The sequence below is a fragment of the Zerene cesonia genome, chromosome 10 (genome assembly GCF_012273895.1).
Source record: "Zerene cesonia ecotype Mississippi chromosome 10, Zerene_cesonia_1.1, whole genome shotgun sequence".
NCBI lineage: Eukaryota > Metazoa > Arthropoda > Insecta > Lepidoptera > Pieridae > Zerene > Zerene cesonia.
In genome coordinates this window covers 3,900,698-3,920,360 of record NC_052111.1, presented here as the reverse complement: position 1 = coordinate 3,920,360, position 19,663 = coordinate 3,900,698, and the positions used below count along the sequence as shown (strand labels likewise).

At 32.8% G+C, this 19,663-nt stretch overlaps 2 protein-coding genes across 6 annotated transcripts in view; one reads left to right on the top strand and one right to left on the bottom strand.

The window, feature by feature from the left end:
• Nucleotides 1-1,611: 1,611 nt before the first annotated feature.
• On the bottom strand, nucleotides 1,612-6,231 carry LOC119829626 (solute carrier family 12 member 8-like). Its single transcript, XM_038352238.1, has 11 exons — nucleotides 5,903-6,231; nucleotides 5,649-5,829; nucleotides 5,428-5,573; nucleotides 4,898-5,126; nucleotides 4,501-4,702; nucleotides 4,179-4,413; nucleotides 3,913-4,106; nucleotides 3,488-3,587; nucleotides 3,172-3,312; nucleotides 2,754-2,932; nucleotides 1,612-2,001 (listed from the first exon to the last, which is right to left on the bottom strand). Exons 1-11 carry the CDS (start codon nucleotides 6,089-6,091, stop codon nucleotides 1,839-1,841), a joined length of 1,959 nt encoding a protein of 652 aa, XP_038208166.1. The 5' UTR covers nucleotides 6,092-6,231; the 3' UTR covers nucleotides 1,612-1,838.
• Nucleotides 6,232-10,780: 4,549 nt separating this feature from the next.
• The window catches only part of LOC119829763 (potassium voltage-gated channel subfamily KQT member 1), a 37,875-nt gene continuing 28,992 nt past the window's right edge, over nucleotides 10,781-19,663 (top strand). For 4 of the 5 annotated variants that reach the window (XM_038352457.1, XM_038352456.1, XM_038352454.1 and 1 more), the window contains exons 1-2: nucleotides 10,781-11,045; nucleotides 11,680-11,735. In XM_038352457.1, the coding sequence (XP_038208385.1) occupies nucleotides 11,001-11,045; nucleotides 11,680-11,735 (101 nt within the window). In that variant the 5' untranslated portion in view covers nucleotides 10,781-11,000. The remainder of the gene's footprint in view (nucleotides 11,046-11,679; nucleotides 11,736-19,663) is intronic. The other variant, XM_038352458.1, reaches the window with a different exon arrangement.

Sequence of the window (19,663 nt, the reverse complement as noted above, 5' to 3'; positions counted from 1 at the left end):
AGCACTTATTAAAGACGTTTAAATAAAATCTTGTCTTTTTAAAAAACGTCCTTCGGTCCGTCGAAATTTGAGTACCTACTTCCCTTACCAATAAACAATATTATTTTCTATTTAACTGTGTATTGTGTTTCGTGACCGTTGTATGATTTAGAATGAAATGAAAAGCAACCTGTTTCTATTAATTTAATAATGTTATAAAAATAGTAAAATTGAGTATAATATTTACAAGCTTTCCTAAATAATTAAAAATATAAGACAATAAATTATTACATTGTAAAGTTTATACCTAGCATGCATAATAAACATTACGTACCTACCTACACACATCTTGTACCTTAGTCTTTACAAAAAGATTTTATATGCACAGTATATAAATATGTATATAAAATGGTACAGACTATGTAGGTACGTAATGGCTTTTATGTACTATGCATACAATTAGCAAAATAGGTAAGTATTTAATTAAAATCGATTTTAAAATATGGATAGTACAACTAAAGGTGAAGTTTCAATATTTTTAACGCCGTGTGATCAGTCCATTGTTGGATTTGAATAGAGCTCGAGATCACAAATAGAATAACACAATAAATGTCTTAAGGAGGCTACATAAGCTAAGAGCGTATTTTATAATGGTTACAATATATAATCCACTGAAGTAAAAAATACAGAAAAATGTACATGCTTCAAAATGTAATGCGCTCATTTGAAAACATAAAAGTTTGATACGGTAGAAAAAATCACAAAGACACCTCTTAACATTTATTTTTACGATTAAAACCATGCTAAGTTAATATACGGGCAATCACATTTATATAAATAAGTTATTCTTCAAGCATCATAGTCATTTGAGTCTTTTTATTTTTTTTAATTCACTTTTTTTCAGTATTCAATAATTTTTAGTTAATCGTGTATTCTTATTCGATATTCTTGTACCGTGATATGTACCCATGTGTGCAGCCCTACGTAACAATAGAGCCGGCCGAGACCGTTGGCTTATCGACCCAATTATAAAAATACAGATATTGAATGAAATGCATGAAGAGTGCGTATTCAATCGAAAACGCACTTACAACTCAAGTCAACTGATAAATGGTGGTCAAATGATATTATGGCGTAGATTTAAATGGTTCATTTGATTTATCATTTAGGCTTGGATTAGGATAACTGTTATTTTTTTATTGATATAAAAAAATCTACTCGGGTAGAGCTGGGGCAAGCAGCTAGTTAAGTATTAAAACAAAATTACTAAGCATTTTGAATGTTATTACAATAACAATAAAAATATTGGTTTCAATACTCAACAGTAGAGAGAAAACAGAGAAAGAGAAACACCTACACGATAATCACAATGGAACGATCCTTTGAAGAGGTATTCACAAACCCCCAATGCTATATCATAGATTTGAAAATGAACATTCTATGATATAGCATATAGTTTGTACATGATATCGTAGAAAGCTTATATCCAATACTCGAATGAAAAAAGAACTATTCATTTACTGAATTATTTGGCAACAGCCCTTCATAGTAATTGCTTATACAAATATAATCAGTTCCGATTACGAATTAAATAGATATAGGAAATTAGATACATCAGATTAGATTCAGCTTTATACTATAGAATTGTTTACTTTCATGAATGGAATGCAAAGCAGGGTAAGTAGATACATATGCGTTATTATATTTTAGCATTTTTTTTAAATCCTAATGAATCGTTGTAACTTATTTTCACGCATTTCCTATACATTTCAATTCACAATGTTTTATCACAATTTTAGTTTAATGCGCGTCATCATCATATACTTAATTCTAATTGAATACACAGTGTTTATTTATATTTAACTATCAACACTAACAAGATGTGTCTGGAGAGACGTGGACTGATGGTAACGTCTACGAGAGGCGAAGTCTTCATTATCGTCATTCAGTCTTTCTTGTTCCATAGAAACGTCAGCATGCACTGGAGTGACGACCAGTTGCTCATATTCCAATGGGCGTTTCCTATTAAAGCACATACAATATTATTTGAACATCAAGTTTTACACGTTGGAAAAAGGCAAGGAGAAACATCTTAATAATTATTTTCTAGTTATTTTAGCAGTTTACAGTGCAAAATTGGTTTTTATCGTTAGAATATGAATTACGTTTAAATAAGTAAAGTCGTGATTATTAATATAGCTGAGAGATGTTTTTTGTTTCTAGTAACCTAACACGTAATATGTTGAGTTTTACTATTAACAATGTTCATTATGACCTAATGATGACGAATTACCTGACGATCTATAAGCCAGTAATAAGTTTTAACAATATGATTACGTAAGAACTATAAAATGATCATATTGTTTCAAGTTTATGACGGTATTTTTAATATTTCTCCTTAAATATGATCGATCTACCTAATGCTAATGTCACCAAACCAAGTAAATATTATAATTACTTAATACATCCTACTAATATTATAAATGCGAAAGTTTGTGAGGATGTATATATGTGTATGTTTGTTACTCTTTCACGCAAAAACTACAGAACCGATTAGATAGATAGATAAAAAGTTTATAAAAGGTTTACAATCCAATTTGGTACGTAGATAGCTGGATAACTGGAATAACACATAAGCAACTTTAATCCCGATATTCCTACGGGATACGGACATACGCGAGTGAAAATGCGGGGCGCAGCTAGTATAATATAAAATTAAGTTAAGATTTAATTCATTCTGAAAAAAAAATACAACAAAGTATAAAATAAATTACCCGATAGCATGCAAGAACGATATCTTCAACCAATGGAAAAAATGGAATTCAGATGCACGACCGGGTTTGACGGCAGGATTGGCCGCTCCAATGTAGAGCCACAGTAGCCACAATATTAGCAAACAACCGAGAGCATACATCCAGTGCACTAACAGCATCAACAGCAATTTTATTGCCACCTAGGAAAAAATAAAAGGAGCGAATTCATTCTCTATAATTAGTATTGCTATATCTACATGAAAAATTAAAAACTAATAAATAATAGCGTGGAAGACTTTTCAATAAAAAAAAAACAATAGAAAATTATCACAAATAATATGGAGTGTCATGATCGTAAAATTTTGCTTTTATTATTATATTATGAAATAAAAAAAACAGAAAGCAATAAAAAGTATATCAATACGTTATCTATACTTACACCTGCAAGAGATAACCACCTATTACACAAGTGGGAATACCAGTTTTTATTTTTTGAATGCACATTTACAGCAGGACGCACATCGCCATTTGCCGTACGTCCGTTCATAATTGCGGAATCAGTAGGTGAAGGTGTGAAATCCTATAAAACATATAAAAATCAATATTGTATTTTTATTAAACAAATAACAATAATTTTACTGTACAAAAACTTTACAACATGAGTATTGAGAGCCCTTCTTTGTTCTTACACAAGAATTCCCTGTATCCTTCTCTATAAAATGATAAGAGCTTATTAATATCATGTAAGATCTTACGCCAACTGTTTTATGACGAATTCTTTCTGGAAACAGTAAATCCAAATCGCTCCCAGTTGCGCCATAAACCTGGGTGTCTCTAGGCGAGTGACCCTGAAATCTAAAACCATAAAATAATTTTTTAACTAAATGTAGTGACTAGTCTTTAATTTAGATAAAAACAACCATTTACTATACATCAATTATACAACCATTTTTTTAACATTAATATATGTATGATCAAACAAAGGAGGTCTGATAAGACATTAGACATAATAAACATAATGTTTTCCTCTTGAAGCTTGTTAATTTCTTGCAAAAAATTAATATAATATTAATCAAGCAACTGGATTACTTATAATATTGTATGCAAAGGATTAATGAACAATGGCTACATAAACATAATATGAAATAGAATCAAAAAATAAAATTAAACAAAATCATACCTCATTTCACGTTTGTGTTGTAAATCAAATGTTTGAGCAAGAGCAAAGTAAGAATAATCAATACTAGCATAAGTGATCAGGAAAGGCATAGTGACAATTGGTGCAAGTTTATTGATATCTCCTATGATGATGAATGTAACGGTCACTACTGCTACTACGATCATGGAGTAAATGGGCACTTTATTAGGGCCTCGCTGCAATTTCGAATTCATCATGAGTAACTTAAATAAAAATGAACAACAATACCAATATGCATAAAAACATACCCCATGTCCTAAGGCATCCAAACCAGGTATGACTTTTTCGTTACTAATGCTTTGAAGTACTCTTGGTGTTCCATACATAGCACCCAGACAAGAACTCATAGAACTGACATATAATCCAGCGAGTAGTAGAATTTTCACTGCTGACATGTCAGCTGTTATAGAGAAATTTGTAAGCAACGCCTCTCTTGTTACAGTAGCGGCTAATGTTATAACAAACATGAGGTAAAGAAAAGTCCTGCAAAGATGTTAAAAACAATAATACATACCCATTGACCCAAAAATAAAATAATATACAAAGATTTAGTAAATTATATATAAATACCCAGTACTGATGGCAGCTAATGATCCATTAGGTATATTTAATGAAGGATTTCTCAAATCACCACTCATATTAATACCAGCTAGTATTCCAGTTATAGTAGGGAAAAATACCCCAAAACATTTAAACCATGTGTATCCATCTTGGTAGTCTGCCCATGTGTTATTGGCTATTGTTCCACCAAGCCATCCTTTAAATTCAAGATCTAAAAATAGAATGAAAATGTATTGTGCTTGATTAATAGATTGTTCAAAAAAGGGATTCTGCACTTTATAAAATTTGCCTTATTTCAAATAGAGAAATGAGAAGATCACTTAGAAAATTTAATTTTTCTTTAGCAAATAAGATAATATTGATATGTGGTGGTAATAGTGATATATTAAGTTATTTGTATACTGACTTGGGACAGTAGTAAATGATCCCACAAAAAAGTCCAATGCTGCTACTAAAATAATCAGCAGCAGTACAAATTGCAATTTGATAACCCATTTGACCCCAGCAACATTGATTGTGCCTAACAATAGAACTGCTGCAACAGCAAATCCGCGGGCTGCCCAAGTATTCTCTGTACCAACCAGACTTGCCATTGATTCACCAAAACCAAACACATTTAAAGCACATCCCACTGCCTGGAAGTAATAAATATTGCTCATTAAAGTTAATAACAACATTACAATTCATGTTAAAACTATTGATATTAAAAAAAATAATTAATTAAAACATTAGTGGTCACATATCATTAACAAATAGTAATAGCTTGAATAAATATTTAAACAGTTGTCAGTACAAGTTCTACTGTTGAGTTTGTATAGCAATCATTTTGTAAAATAATTTTTAATTTTGTGTTTGAAATAACATATCACAAAAAGTGGAAACCTGATTCAAATATTATTTTAATACATTAAAATGTTTCAGTATAATTCTACGTACTTGCCCAAAACAATAAATCATTCCCAATGCACCACCCATTCTGGATCCCAATGTATGTGCCAATAGGAAGTACACACCACCACTTTCAATTCTGCATCTTTCACAAATTCCCACAGCAGACAATACTGAGATCAAAGCTACAAAAACTGAAATTAAAAGCATAATTGTCATATAAGTCATGAACTTAAGTCTCGATAATGTGATAATGTAATGTTATATACCTGTAAAAATTACTATTAATATAGCGTTAATTAAACCAGCTTGTCCTACCATCCAGCCAGACCTTAAGAAGACAATGACTCCAAAAATATTTATAAGACATGATGTAAACACCCCATCCCATGTTCCAAAGAGAACTGGCTGGGAAATGAAAAAATTAGATTTCCACCACGGCACGTCTCCCTAAAATGATAAAAGAAGAGAATGATGATGTCATACCAAATTAAAGCAATCTTTTTTTACTGTTCTATTGCACCTGCACGTCAGCAAATATCTCGTTGGCCCCTGAAGCTTGATGTCCACCTGTACCATATTGTGATTCATTTCCTAAATCTACAAAACCTCCAGACGGTCTTCTCATACGTGCTCTATCAAAGCCTGGTTCCCCACTTTGAAAACTAGCAACATCTAAATCTGTCCTTCTTGATCTATTACTATGTTCCATTGTGGTGAGTTTATTACTTTTTAACAATTAAATATAAAATACTCATTGAGTAAACATTGTTTATTAAAGCCGAAGTACATAAAACGAAAACGAAATCAACAATTTACTTGTAGGAAGTGTATGACAGTTGTCAAGAAACGTCATTTGAATTATAAATGACAGACACTAGCAGAAATAGACACTCAGACCTATAATATAATCTATGCCTTAGAACCATATTAGCAAAAACTAAATAATATTATTTAGCCTAGGATACTAGGTATTTCCTAGGTATACATTATAACTACTAAATCTACATAGAAGCGGGTCCACACTACACTAACTTGAGCTGCGCAAACTTTTATTCAAACAAAAGACTGCACAAATCACCTAAAGCAAATTAGCAAATCATTTAAAGGCTAGCAGCCGAGGTGTATGTTTTTTTTTTTAACATGTGCATTAGGGTGCATATTTGACCGCCTCCTTGGTACAGCGGCTAACGCGTGAGCGTAGAACGGAAGGTTCAAATCCCGATGGGGTCGGACAAAAAAAAAATGTCTCGGTCTGGCAGTAACTGAAGGTTGATCACCTACTTTTCCATAAAGAATAACGATCAGTGAAACAGACGAATATCACCTTGTATGTACCGTTGAATATCTTCTCTTCTTCTTGACTAATTGAGTTATGTCGAGAAAGATTATGTCGGTGTGCACTCACACCCAATCTCAATGTCGATTTTTACAAATAAATTTAAGAGGAATGAATTTATACAAAGAAATTTCTTAGAGAGTCAAAAGTACGACATGTAACTTCTCTTTCTTTTAAATTAAAAATCTAATAGAAATACGAAAGCATGTTGCTAAAAAAATACTCACACATGACATAGATATTACATATGTGACATATAACATAAAGCTTTCTTCTTTTCTTTGATAATGGCTCACAACAACATACCTAACGTTGACCATGAGAAAAGCAGATGATTATCAGGTCAACACCAGCGGCTTTAAGCTTTTGCTCCTGTGACTTTTTTATTGTCGCGGCAAAGCATATAGTCACAGGAAACATGTGCGCTCAAATGAAAAGGGGAAAAGAAAATTAACGCTCGAAATTTATTCCCTTTTTAATGGGCGCCATAATATTTTTGCTCGGGGTATCAGTGTTCCTAATACCAGCACTGCACCAAATACACGATACATATTTTTTTATGTCATAGCGGGCAACTGAGCTGGTGTTTCGCCTGATGGTAAGCGATCACCACCGCCCATGAACATTCGCAAGGGTGAGGCCTCAGCGAATGCGCTACCCGCTTTTATGGAGTAAGAGAAAAGGAAAGGATTAACGACTGGAAAGAAGGAATGTACTGGGACGGGTGAGAAAAAGGAAACGGGCCTCCGGGCTATGACTTCAGTAAATTTAAATTTTTATTTAATTTGCGGGAGACGTGTTCCGCTCACGCCGCCACAGAAGGGTAGAGCAGGCAAATAAGCAGCTCTAAGTTTGTGCCGGGCCTGCAGTGCTGCCGCCGAAGGGGTAGCGGACGAATTCTAACAAGCACCCGTGGCCCCTTCACTTATGTGGCTCGACGGAACACAGTGCGGTTTTAGTAGGTAGGAATCCGACATAACTAACTACGACTTCTTCCCCGGGGCCGTGGGTATCTATGTAAGATTTCCCTACTACAAAAAAAAGGATATAATTTGGATTCTATTAAAAAATAAACTGAAGATTAATTATTTAGTGTTATTTTAATATTTCCAGAAGAGTTTCTAAGATAATTATAGAAAAAATTGTTATTTGTGCAGATGTTTTCTAAGAATAGCGTTTTTCTTCTATGATTTCAAAATCATAAATGTTTTCAATACATCTGAGGAAGAAGATATAATTATGTTCCTTTTTTTCTAATGTTAAAAATATTTTCTACTTTTTAATAAAACGTAGGCAAACATGACTCGGTCGTTACTTTTGGCATAAAAGGGTTTTTAATATGCCATTAATCTATGACATTATTTTGAAAAACATTCAACCCATTTGCTAGAATTACAACATGGCTATTAGATTATAATAAATATACATACAGAACACAGAAATAATTTATAATCATAGAATTTACAGAGGTATTAAATATTTTTACAACCCGCTATAAGATTTCAAGGTGTTAATTTTTATCGACGAAATTTTTTTATAAAAGTAGGTATTTTGTCGATTGAAATCTCAAACACATAATCACTCTTTAATGATGGATACTCATTAAACCCATACGAGGCACGGGTGAGTATTATTTGTTATGTAAGAATGGTGACACGCAAAATATTTATTAAAAAAAACACAATGTATATATTTATGTACAACTAAAACTAGATGGAACCACACGGACGGCACTAGCTGTCAAATAAAAAGAAACATCAAATTTCACCCAGTAGAAGGATAAGATATTACAGACGAATTGAGAACTTTCTCCCTTATGTGAAGTTGAAATATAAATATATATAGGTCTTCCAAATACGGAAAGAAGGATTTATTTGAAGTCAGTTCCAGCCAAGTCCAATGGTAGCAAACAGATACTACCTCCTTACTACATAGTAACACAATTAGTAACCTATTTACTACACACGTATCTACCGCCTACTTGGTTTGGTTGGCACCGACTTCAAACATATTAGTGGTTAAGGCTTATAGTAAAAATATTATTTCATTTTTGCTTCTGAATGGTTTTGAGGTCGGTTAAATTTTTGTTAAAAATTAATTCTAACGTTTAAAACAGTTTAATATATGATAACCTAATTAACTAGGCATATCGATTAATTGTTATAAACCTCACACACAGAAACCATTTATAATTAATTTTATCTAATACTACCTGTTCGCCCCGGCTTCGCCCGTGGTACTTATGTATGTCACTCGGTTGAGTTGTACCTTTCTGTTGGTGAAATGATCTTTTAAATCGATCCAGTGGTTTTCCGTGAAAACGTTACAAACCTACAAAAATATGAAAATTTCCTCTTTATAATATTATATCGTTATCCTGTGGGAATGAAACATTTTTTTCGGCGTAAAAAAAATCCTGTAGGACTCGAGAATATTATTAGCAATTGAGCCGAAACAGTAGAATGCTATTTCACGCCGGTCTTCTGTGGAGGTGTGGTACTTCCCTTGTGCGAGCTGGCCCAATTCGTGCATGCTCGACTACCACGGAGGCCCGTTTCCTTTTCCTCATCCGTCCCAGTCCATTCCTTCTTTCCAGTCTTTAATCCTTTCCTTTTCCCTTACCCCATAAAAGCGGGCAGCACATTCATAGAGGCACTACCTTTGCGAATGTTCATGGGCGGTGGTGATCGCTTACCATCAGGTGAACCACCAGCTCAGTTGCCCGCTATGACATAAAAAAAGACATAAAAGAAAAAAAAATATAGATCTTGATGAGAAGCGATTCTCTTGCAATAATTTTATCATTCTTTACAGCGTCGGTATAATTATTCATGGAGTATAATTGTAATCTTATACATTAAAATGCTTACCTAAATATATATTTTACCAATAGAACCCTCACAAAAGTAAAATGTAAAAGTTGGACAGAGATTAATGATGACTATCAAATCGCAAGCGTGCTGTGTTGCGGCTGTTATTGAATGATTTATATATGATTAATCAATATAAAATCAAGTCCGTAGCGCTTAAAGTATTATTGAAACCATTGGCCCATTTAAAAGCTTAAAAACCTACATTAAGAGACGTCATTAATATCTCCCTCTCAAACTCTCTTTAATTTAAAGTTTGACACAAATAGAATGTACTGTTCATATTGATTTAACTGTTGAAATAATAAGTCTCAAGACGCCTACGATGATTTATTTGATATATGTATAAATAGAATAAATAGACTGAAATAGTTTTAAGTAGCAGGATATCAGTGTGGATAATCATATATACAACTTACACTAGAACGAAATAGTTTTTGAGTAGAGAAATTTATATTTCCATGTATCATTTTATCAAAACATTAATATATGTTAGCTACATGAAATAAAAACTTTGACTTGTTTTAATCTACCTAATAGAGCATGGTTTGTACTTTATTCTCTCATACATATTTTCATTATTAATTAACTAGCGGTCCGCCCCGGCTTCGTCGTGGCACATATATAGCCTATAGCGTTCCTCAATAAATCAGCTATCTAACGCTGAAAGAATTTTTCAAATCGGACCAGTAGTTCCTGAGATTCAACAAACAAACAAACTCTTCAGCTTTATAATATTAGTATAGATTGTATCCAATTAATTAATTATTTTAAAAAAGATTTCAACAATTGCATTAATATCTTTGATTAAATGCAATTATCTAACAATGTGTTCATTTAAATTTCAAAGCGCAAAACAGAACTTGCATCCTAAACGCTATAGCCACCCTTGCTCCGCATTCAATCCAATAAACACAAAGAAATTCCGCAGTAAATTTTTATGTATATATAATTTTAAGGTAGCTTAATTGAAACAGAGCATAGGCGTTATTGAATATTCAAATTACAACGAATTTTTTGTTATGGAAGGAATTCAACACAAGGCAAGATGACCTGAATTGTAAGAGATGGTTAGCAATTAAAAGCAGTAAAACGGGTGAGCGAGGGCGGGATACGTGTACGCTGGGCGGGCGGTGGCGCGCGGCGGGCGACGGTGGCGTACGGCATGGCGTCACTCGCACTCGGCAGTCGGCGACTGGCGTCCGCAGCTCGAGCTCCGATCTCGCGGCGCCTGCCACTTGCCGACCTCTCCGGCGGCTATTATGCCGGCGCCCCGGGGCCGCTCGCACCGCGCCGCGCGACTGCCGCACCCGCGCTGCGCCGCAGCTAAACCGACGACTACGAGCTCGCCCTCTCTCCCGTAACGTACGCGATTACGCCTTTCACGTCTACATCAAGGAATGTAAATATTTATGGATGTCAGTTTTCAGTTGTTTAGATTGGCTGTGAAATTTAAGGTATGTAAGTTACGTCTGTTTCAATTTTTCACGACAATGTTAAATTCAGTTTGTTGTTACGTTTTCACTGGATAGGATGAATGATAAATTGTATCGCATGCCTTTTGTATACGCACTGTTAGCCTCGTGTATAATAAGTTATTACTTAGTAGGTAATTTACTAACAATGATCAGTAAATGTCGCTCCGTGTGCCCTTCGACGATCTGGATCGATAGTTTACCATTAAGCGTAGTAGGCCGTGTTGGGTTCAACAGATTTTTTCGCATTTAATTACCTACATGTATTAAGCACGATCGCAAATCATACTGCGCCGCCGCAACCATGCCTATTTGGGATCCTAACACAAACAACAGGAACAACACATATTATATAATTCCTTAAGGTGTACAGCCTTATATATATGAAGGATTAGCTCTATATATTTTTTAACTCTTACTAGATTTATATATTCTTAAACCAATAAAAACAGAATATCTTGAATAATAATATTATAATCTGTAACTACTTTAACGTTGTGAAAATTTATGTGTCTCTGCAATTAACTGAAGTAGATAAAGTGGCGAATAAATCTGTTTTTTCTTGCGATTCTAGTTTTATATAACTACACAATATTTATTGGCACAAAATGTTTAGGTGAGAATGAAATCGACAAGGCGTGTTCGGGTACATGAAGATGCTATTCGTCATAGGTAATATATTGCAGTATTATTATTATGATTAAGTAGTCGAAACGTAGAAAATTTATTTATACATATTTTAACCAATTTATACAGATTTATTATTTTTGTTGTAGCTAGTTTATGGAACAAATAACTCCTTAAAACCTAACAGAGTAGAATTATTAAGTCAACATAGTAGCTACCCCAATCCAAATTCTTCTATTGACGTAGATACATATAATTTGTACTGACTTTAATACTGAACTTTAACAAAAGGATCTTTTTAATCTATCTCTATATACATATGCTATAATAATATTGCACAATTGTAGACAGATTCTACGTTATTTCATCCTGCAACATACTCATATAATATACTGTCTCTTTGTAAATACAACTTTCCTTTTTTCGTAAACTACTTGATAATTTTGATTATGAAACTAAGCAAGCACACGTGCTATGATTATAGTAATAGTAGATATACAAGAAATAAAATCCAACATAAAGTATTATGGAGCTCAGTCGAACATAATTTTTAATCTTAATTCCACATTCAATTGTTTTTTTTTTTTACATTTCTGGTATCATTGATAGTACACACTACTAAAATTAAAAAATTAGTTACTTCATATTTGTGTAATGATTAGTTCCGGAACACGAAACACGATAATTGATATCTTTGTGACAAATAGTCAACATCGTAAGATTCATTAGGGGCTTTGATTAATTGAAAAATAAGTATGTCACAGAGATTGACTTTGTAAAAATCACCATACCTTATAACAAAATAGATAACATAAAAATAATTAAGTTCAACAATTATAAGTAACAATATTTTATATTACAATTATTTATGTAGATTGTCATTCTAACTCAACTTACATAGTAGGTATTTTGTTTCAAGTAAACAGTTTACAATTGAAATACATATTCCGTACCTACACGTATATTATTTGTAGATATAATAAAAATGACAAAACTCTTATCATCATCAAAAGTCCGCTTATGTTCCCACTGCAAGGACTCGGGCCTCATCTACTGCAACAGCAACTTGTCATCATAGTTTTGATTTTCGACATGCCGGTTACTTGACGATGTTTTCTTTGACCGTTTCGAGCATAGAAGATGTGGATCATGTCCTGATAAATTCAATGTATCTCTTGCACGCTCGACCGGTCCCGAACCTCGGACTTTTTTTTGCAAAATTTCTAAGACCCTAAGCATAACCACCACTGCTCTTAAATTAACTTCTACCTGTATGTAATGCGCATAATAATGAAGTGGATCCATTGTGAAAGTAAAAAAGAAACATCAGGGAAAAATCAAAATAGATCTAGGTGGATATTGCAGACACAAGTACCTGAGTGATGTCAGTGCAGTGTCGCCTATGATCTAATTTCAATAATGAGTGTTGAAGAAGAATTCAGGTTCGATTCTGAATTTTTGAGCATGGTTTTTGGATGTGGGAACAAAGGAAGTAAATAAATACAGATAATACTTAAACACATAAGTTATGAAGCAAAGCAAAAAATCCCCAATTATTCCCACCACCACTGTAATAAAAACAAAACAATGCATACAAATTTGCAATTTAAATAAATATAGATTGCAATTTAAACAAAGTGATGTATGTATATGTAAAATATGAAATATTTATTACACTACCTTTGACGTCGTACGAGTCGTACCTTAGACGTAGCATGGACGTCTATATATTATAACATACAATAGAAACATAAACTACAACACATTCTAATATGTTCTCATAAATGAAACGAAATGAGATAAAAATGAAGATATTCTTTTTTTTATTTTAACCTGCTGATACAGAAACAATATTTTTGCCTTTTTTTTATTTTAAAGTTTTACGTGTTAATATCCAGACAAATCTTACAAAGCAGAAATGATTAAAATCCGTTCCATTTAGGTGTACTGATTCATCCCCAGAAGACCAGAAGAAAAGTAATTGTTGTGAGTAAAAGTAGTATTAAATAAAATTAACTATTTGACAGTAAAATAATGACAGTAAATAATAATATATGTTCTATGTATTTTGAGAATCGAGATTTTTTTTACATTCATTAAAGAACATATTGATAATGTACATAATGTAAATCATAATTAAGAAAATGCTTGATAAAAATCATACTGACATAAAATTGTCGGTAACATAATCAACAAAGAGAAATTTGGGGAATATTAAACAAAATATTATATAGCAGCTCCGCGATATTTAATATCGCGTCAAGGAAATTAGCTCACTTGAATTCGTTATATAAATTCATAGACGTGAGAATAATTCAAGGTGACATCAGGGGAAACTTGAGTTTGAGAACTTAATTTTACGCTACGATCATGTTGTTACCTTAAATCATCTTTAAATAAACAATGGACTTGTTCTGCTAGTAAATAACAAGGTAAAGCTGTGTGTCTCATAACAGAAACGACTCAGACAAAATTTTGTATTATGTAAAGTACAATACATAAATGTTGTTCTTCCCTCTTGATCTGGTTAATTATACAGCACCTAGTAATTTTATTAATAAACAATCTTACTATTTCAATGATTACCAGTATTTTGATATTGAACAAGAACGTTTATAATTATTTTTGTGTCTTTATAGTCCAAATAAAATTGAAGAGGCACTCTCGAATTTTTGCCGATCGTTCTTTGTAGAAATTGCATTCTGAATTCTTGGTTGTTTAAAAAATACGTCTATTACGTATACCTATAATTTTTAAAGCTAGTTAAATGTTTCATAAAAAAAATTGTGATTCAAAAATAGATATCTAAGAGTAAGGCGAATAAAATTGAACCCAGCACCTCGAGTTAATTGTGTTATAAGTATATATACATTTGTTGTTTCAAATGCTTATCAACATAGGTAATATCATCTTGTTCTTCTAAATATGAAATGGTTATTCACTGCATGAATTTTTTTTCAGTATTTAGTATTTCAATTTATGGTGTTACGCTATTGCCATCGCACGATTGCTTTGTTTTGGCACTTAAGCTATTCACAATTAAAATAAAATTTCCAATAATATGTTAATATGTGGTTGATTGGATGTATTCTCTATTTTATAGTACTAAGGGATCACGTACATTGATTAATTATCCAACAGTGAAAAAATTCCTTAAATAGGTCCAGTAGATCCAGATGCACGCGTTCAAACAAACAAACTCTTCAGATTTATATTATTAGTTCAGATATATACATTTAATTTTAACAATTACTGTACTTTAAATAACGTACCTATAAAACCACATTATAATAAAGCAATCTTTCAGTATTCTACCTACGCTTTGACAGTACGGCGTTCTAAATATTCGTTTGTATTCTCGTGAAATGTATCAATAAAGCTTTTCAATGTATGTTGCGATATGCTTGGCAGCAAATTCGGTTGTCTCGAATAGATTTGTTTGCATATTATTGTTTCACTTGACGAGATTTCCCGCCTTTCAGCGCGCCTCGATGGCGCCTCGCCACTTTTCAGACAACCACAAAGTTTATAAGTTAAACACCAGACACACCTGCGCCGCAAATATTTGATGTATACCTACTGACTTCTCTCCCGTTAACGTCACGATTGTATCACTCCTTATCTACTTGAGTTGTATCTGTAGATATACATTTAAATATGTTTTAAAACACTGATCAAGAGCTTTTTTTTTTCAGTTTTTAATTCGAAACTTTAAGAAAAAAAAGTAATTCATGCATATTCGTTAACTTCAACAAAATGGTTACGCAATCCAATTATTAATTTAATTAAAATTACTTAACACATAAGAAATAAAATATCAAAAAACATGTTACCTACATGAGTACCTAGAAATCTTTTTAAATGGCAAGTGTTGGTTTCCGACAAAAGCTAAAAAGAGTGACGTTAGTTAACAAATAAAACAACGTAACTTGAGTGTAAAAGTAGACTAACCAACCAAAAAAAGATTTGCTTTTCTGAATAATCTTCAATGACACCTGACCTACATGAGTTAGTCGCAAAGAAGTTTGTACTTTGGTATGAAAATATTTTAACGTTAAAATGAGACGAATTCTTTTAGTGTAATTATTATCACAAATAGCTAGTTAGTATTTGAATCATAGATTTCTGTCTTAAGATTTTGCCAACTAACCAAACAACTTTTAATTTCATAAGGCTTGTTAGCTACTTCTTCAAGCAAAATTTAACGGGATTAATGAAGGTTTATTAAATAAGAGCTAGGAAAAACCAAGTGAATTTGATGTTGTGGTAAGAAAGTAAAGAAGATAATTCATAAAAAAAATTGTTCATTAGCATTGCAAACATTAATTATTGTTTGCTATATAAAGAAGTGTTCAAATTAGATAAATCATACCCAACTAGCAATGGAAATAGGAGCTTCAATGTAATGCTTTATGTCCCGCACAAGCTGAAGTAACGTTATAGATATATAAGTAATTGTAAATTTCCTTAAACAAACAATAGTCTCCTGAATTTGCCTCGTTAATGTATCAGTTATATTGTGATACATGTCCTGTGTGTCCTAAAATAGCAAATTATTCTTATAAAACTCTTCAAAGAGAACAGTTATATATTTTTTTGATGTCATAGCGGGCAACTGAGGTGATGATGTTCGCTTGAAGGTACGAATGGTAGCGATCCTAACCCATGAACATTCGCAGGTGTAGTGCCTGCGGATGCGCTGTCCCCGCTTTTAAGGGGTAAGGGAAATGGATAGGATTGACGACTGGAAAGAAATGGGCCTCCGGCTCCCCCACTCAAAATACGAAACACAGTGGCATGCCACTATTTCAAGCCGGTTTTTCTGTGGGGGCGCGGTACCTCCCCGGTGCAAGCTGGCCCAATTCGATCCGAAGCGTGCTAGACTCTCACATGCAATTTAAAATTGCGTCCATAAAATTTTTATTTTTTTTAGTGCGTAGTCTTGGAAACACCGTAATGCTGTGTGCAGTGGACATTTTCGAAATATTGTTTTAAACGTATTATAGGATCTTACAGGAGCATCTACATTAAAAAGGAATCTTTTTTTTGCTTTTGTAAGACATTGATGCCATATTGTACGGAATTGATTTTATAGAATGCGTTCTATGACTTCCGTTGAAAAATCCATTGATGACTCGTTTAAAAACACATTTGTTGGGCAGAATTGTGATCAAAAAACTTCACATTTATTCATACTACTTATTCATACTTTACATTAAAATTTATAGCAAAATCAAATTTAATACACAAAAAACATAGAAATAGTTATGGTTTATCAGATAAGAAAATGATTAAAAGAAAATATCCTACAATTGCAAAGGAATTTCCGTGTGTATATCTGCCCATTTCCATGTATCTGTATTTCACTTAATGATTATTCTTTACGTCCGTAAAGAATAATATAGTATCAAACCATCTGTGATCTGCCCAACTGCGACATTTTTTGTTGTTAGTTCCCATCTGAAATCGAACCCAGGACCCCTCGAACGAGTAAACCACTATACCAAGGAGGCGGACCTAGAATTTCTTCCATCTATGAATACTTAATTCTTACGCCTATATTTTTTAATAAACCTTTATATCAAATTGAAGACCACCATTTAAGACCAAGATGTATTATTAGATATAGTATTATCAATTACAATTAAAAATACCCAATATTTTGTAATGTTAAAAGATAACTAATAAAAAGAATAATTCCTCTGCAATTCATCCTTGTCCAATAAAGCACCTGAGTGACACCCAAACATTTGTTGGAAAAACCCAATTATGAATTATTGTGTACAATATACATTGTACAAATTGAGGTCATGTTAAAAATAATAAATTATTTTGTTTACCAGCCACTCGCTTTTATGAAGATATACTCTTCGTATTACCCTTCATATTCCCTCAAATATATCTACATTTTATTGAGCTACAACAAACAATTGGTCAAATAACAAAACATGAATGAGAGACAAAGTTTTTCAACGAACCGACATGAACATACCGTTAAATGGCAGAACACGAGCACCAAAACAACTGAGGAAAAAGTAACAAGAACAAATGTCAATGTTTTTCAGGTCGTAAAAGCATATACCTACCTATGCTACTTTTTTTAACTGTACTGTATTGGAGATAAAAGATAGACTCTTGACTTGGGTAATAGTTTTAGTATAAAATTTTGCGTGAAAACACTTAGCGTATTACTGGGTATGTGACTGAATGGCATACTGGTAGATTCGTGTTATAATACAGAAACAGGCCTGATTTCTTCAAATAATAGCCGGAAAGCGATTTCACAGCAATGCAACTTGTTCTAAGGCTAGATTCTGGATATACTTGTTCTACGAGGATTCGTTGCTGATGGTTCTCCTCTAGTCGTTGGTAAGTAACCAAAACGTGCACAGGAGATTATAGACTATTGAATTGACAAAAACCAATAAAAGCACATTGTGTGGCAAACGCTTTGAGTTGGTACGCCCAGATGAATTCTTACCCCCGACATGATATCCCGCGTCAGTATAGATGGAGTTCTACAAACTTCAACTCAACAGCTATAAAATAATGTTTGTGTCTCAGAGTCCGATTTTCTATTCATGCACGATAAATAAATTAAGATTAAAACACGATAAATAAGAGCTACATCTGATGGTCACCATACTTTATGTTACACTTATTTGAACCTTTATATAATTTATCATCCCGAAAGCAAATGGCCATGAAATCTGTAGCTGTCTCGAGGGCAAAAAAAAATTTGATACAAAAAAGTTGCTAATAAACCTCAGATTATATAGTTTTATAGACACATACAGTCGATATAAAATCCCTCTGAAATGTATCTTCGGCAGGCTGTCGATAGCCTATAGTCATCATCATCATCATCATGCTGATGAATCAGCTGATTTGGACAACATTGAAATATCAGATCTTATTTCATATCTTATCATTGGAGGTCAACCTCCGAAGGTTTGGTATCTGCAATTGCATACATGTTATATCATTCTAATCACTTACAATTCAGACATCGATCAGTAACAACATTATATATCACTAATAGTTATGAAAGCCAATGGTAAAAATATAATTTTTAAATATGAGTAGGTAGTTATTGTGATACTTACAAAAATAATTTTGGTGTATAATACTTTCATAATGAAAATAAACCATAGTTATAATTAACATTCACACGATTGGAATTTGGAATGTACAATAATTGCCAAAAAATAACAACAGGACTAGTTGAGGGTAGAGAATTTATAACATTATTTATTACCAGTAGGTATCTACGATATTGAAAGTCCAATTACTTATTTTTCTCAAATACCAGCACCTGAAACAAAGCTAGCTTAGACATTGCTACATAGGTACTATTTTATAAATAGACGTATGATAATTAAATCATGTGTAGACTTAAATTTAATTATTTGCAGATAAGTGTTTATTATATTCACTATGTTCTTGCATTTATAGCATAATTTATATTGCAATTGTAGATATTTAGTGTTTACTCACAGCTTACTCGAAAATCTTTTGGGATTATTTTCTTTAATCACAATTAATAATATGATAAATAATATCATGGTAAATCGAAATAAGATTGCATTTTAAGTCTGATAGAAATCACTTTCAAAAATATTTGGCGCAACCATATTATGTTAATGAGTAAATATTATTATTGGGAAACTAATGTACGTGGTAGTCGAGCACGCTTCGGCACGAAATAATAGCATGCTATTGTGTTTCGAACGGTGAGTGGGGGAGCCGGAGGCCCATATACTTTTCCTTACCCTTCCCAGTCATTTCCTCTATTCCTCTCATCAATCCTTTCCTAATCCCTTCTTAATTAAAGTCGGCAATCCATTTGTAGAGGCGTAAGGTCTGCTTGGTCAGCTAATTGACCTTTCGCCTCTCCAAATGTTCATGGGCGGTGGTAGAGCTTACCATCAGGCGACCCACCAGCTCCATTGCCTACTATGACATAAAAAAAA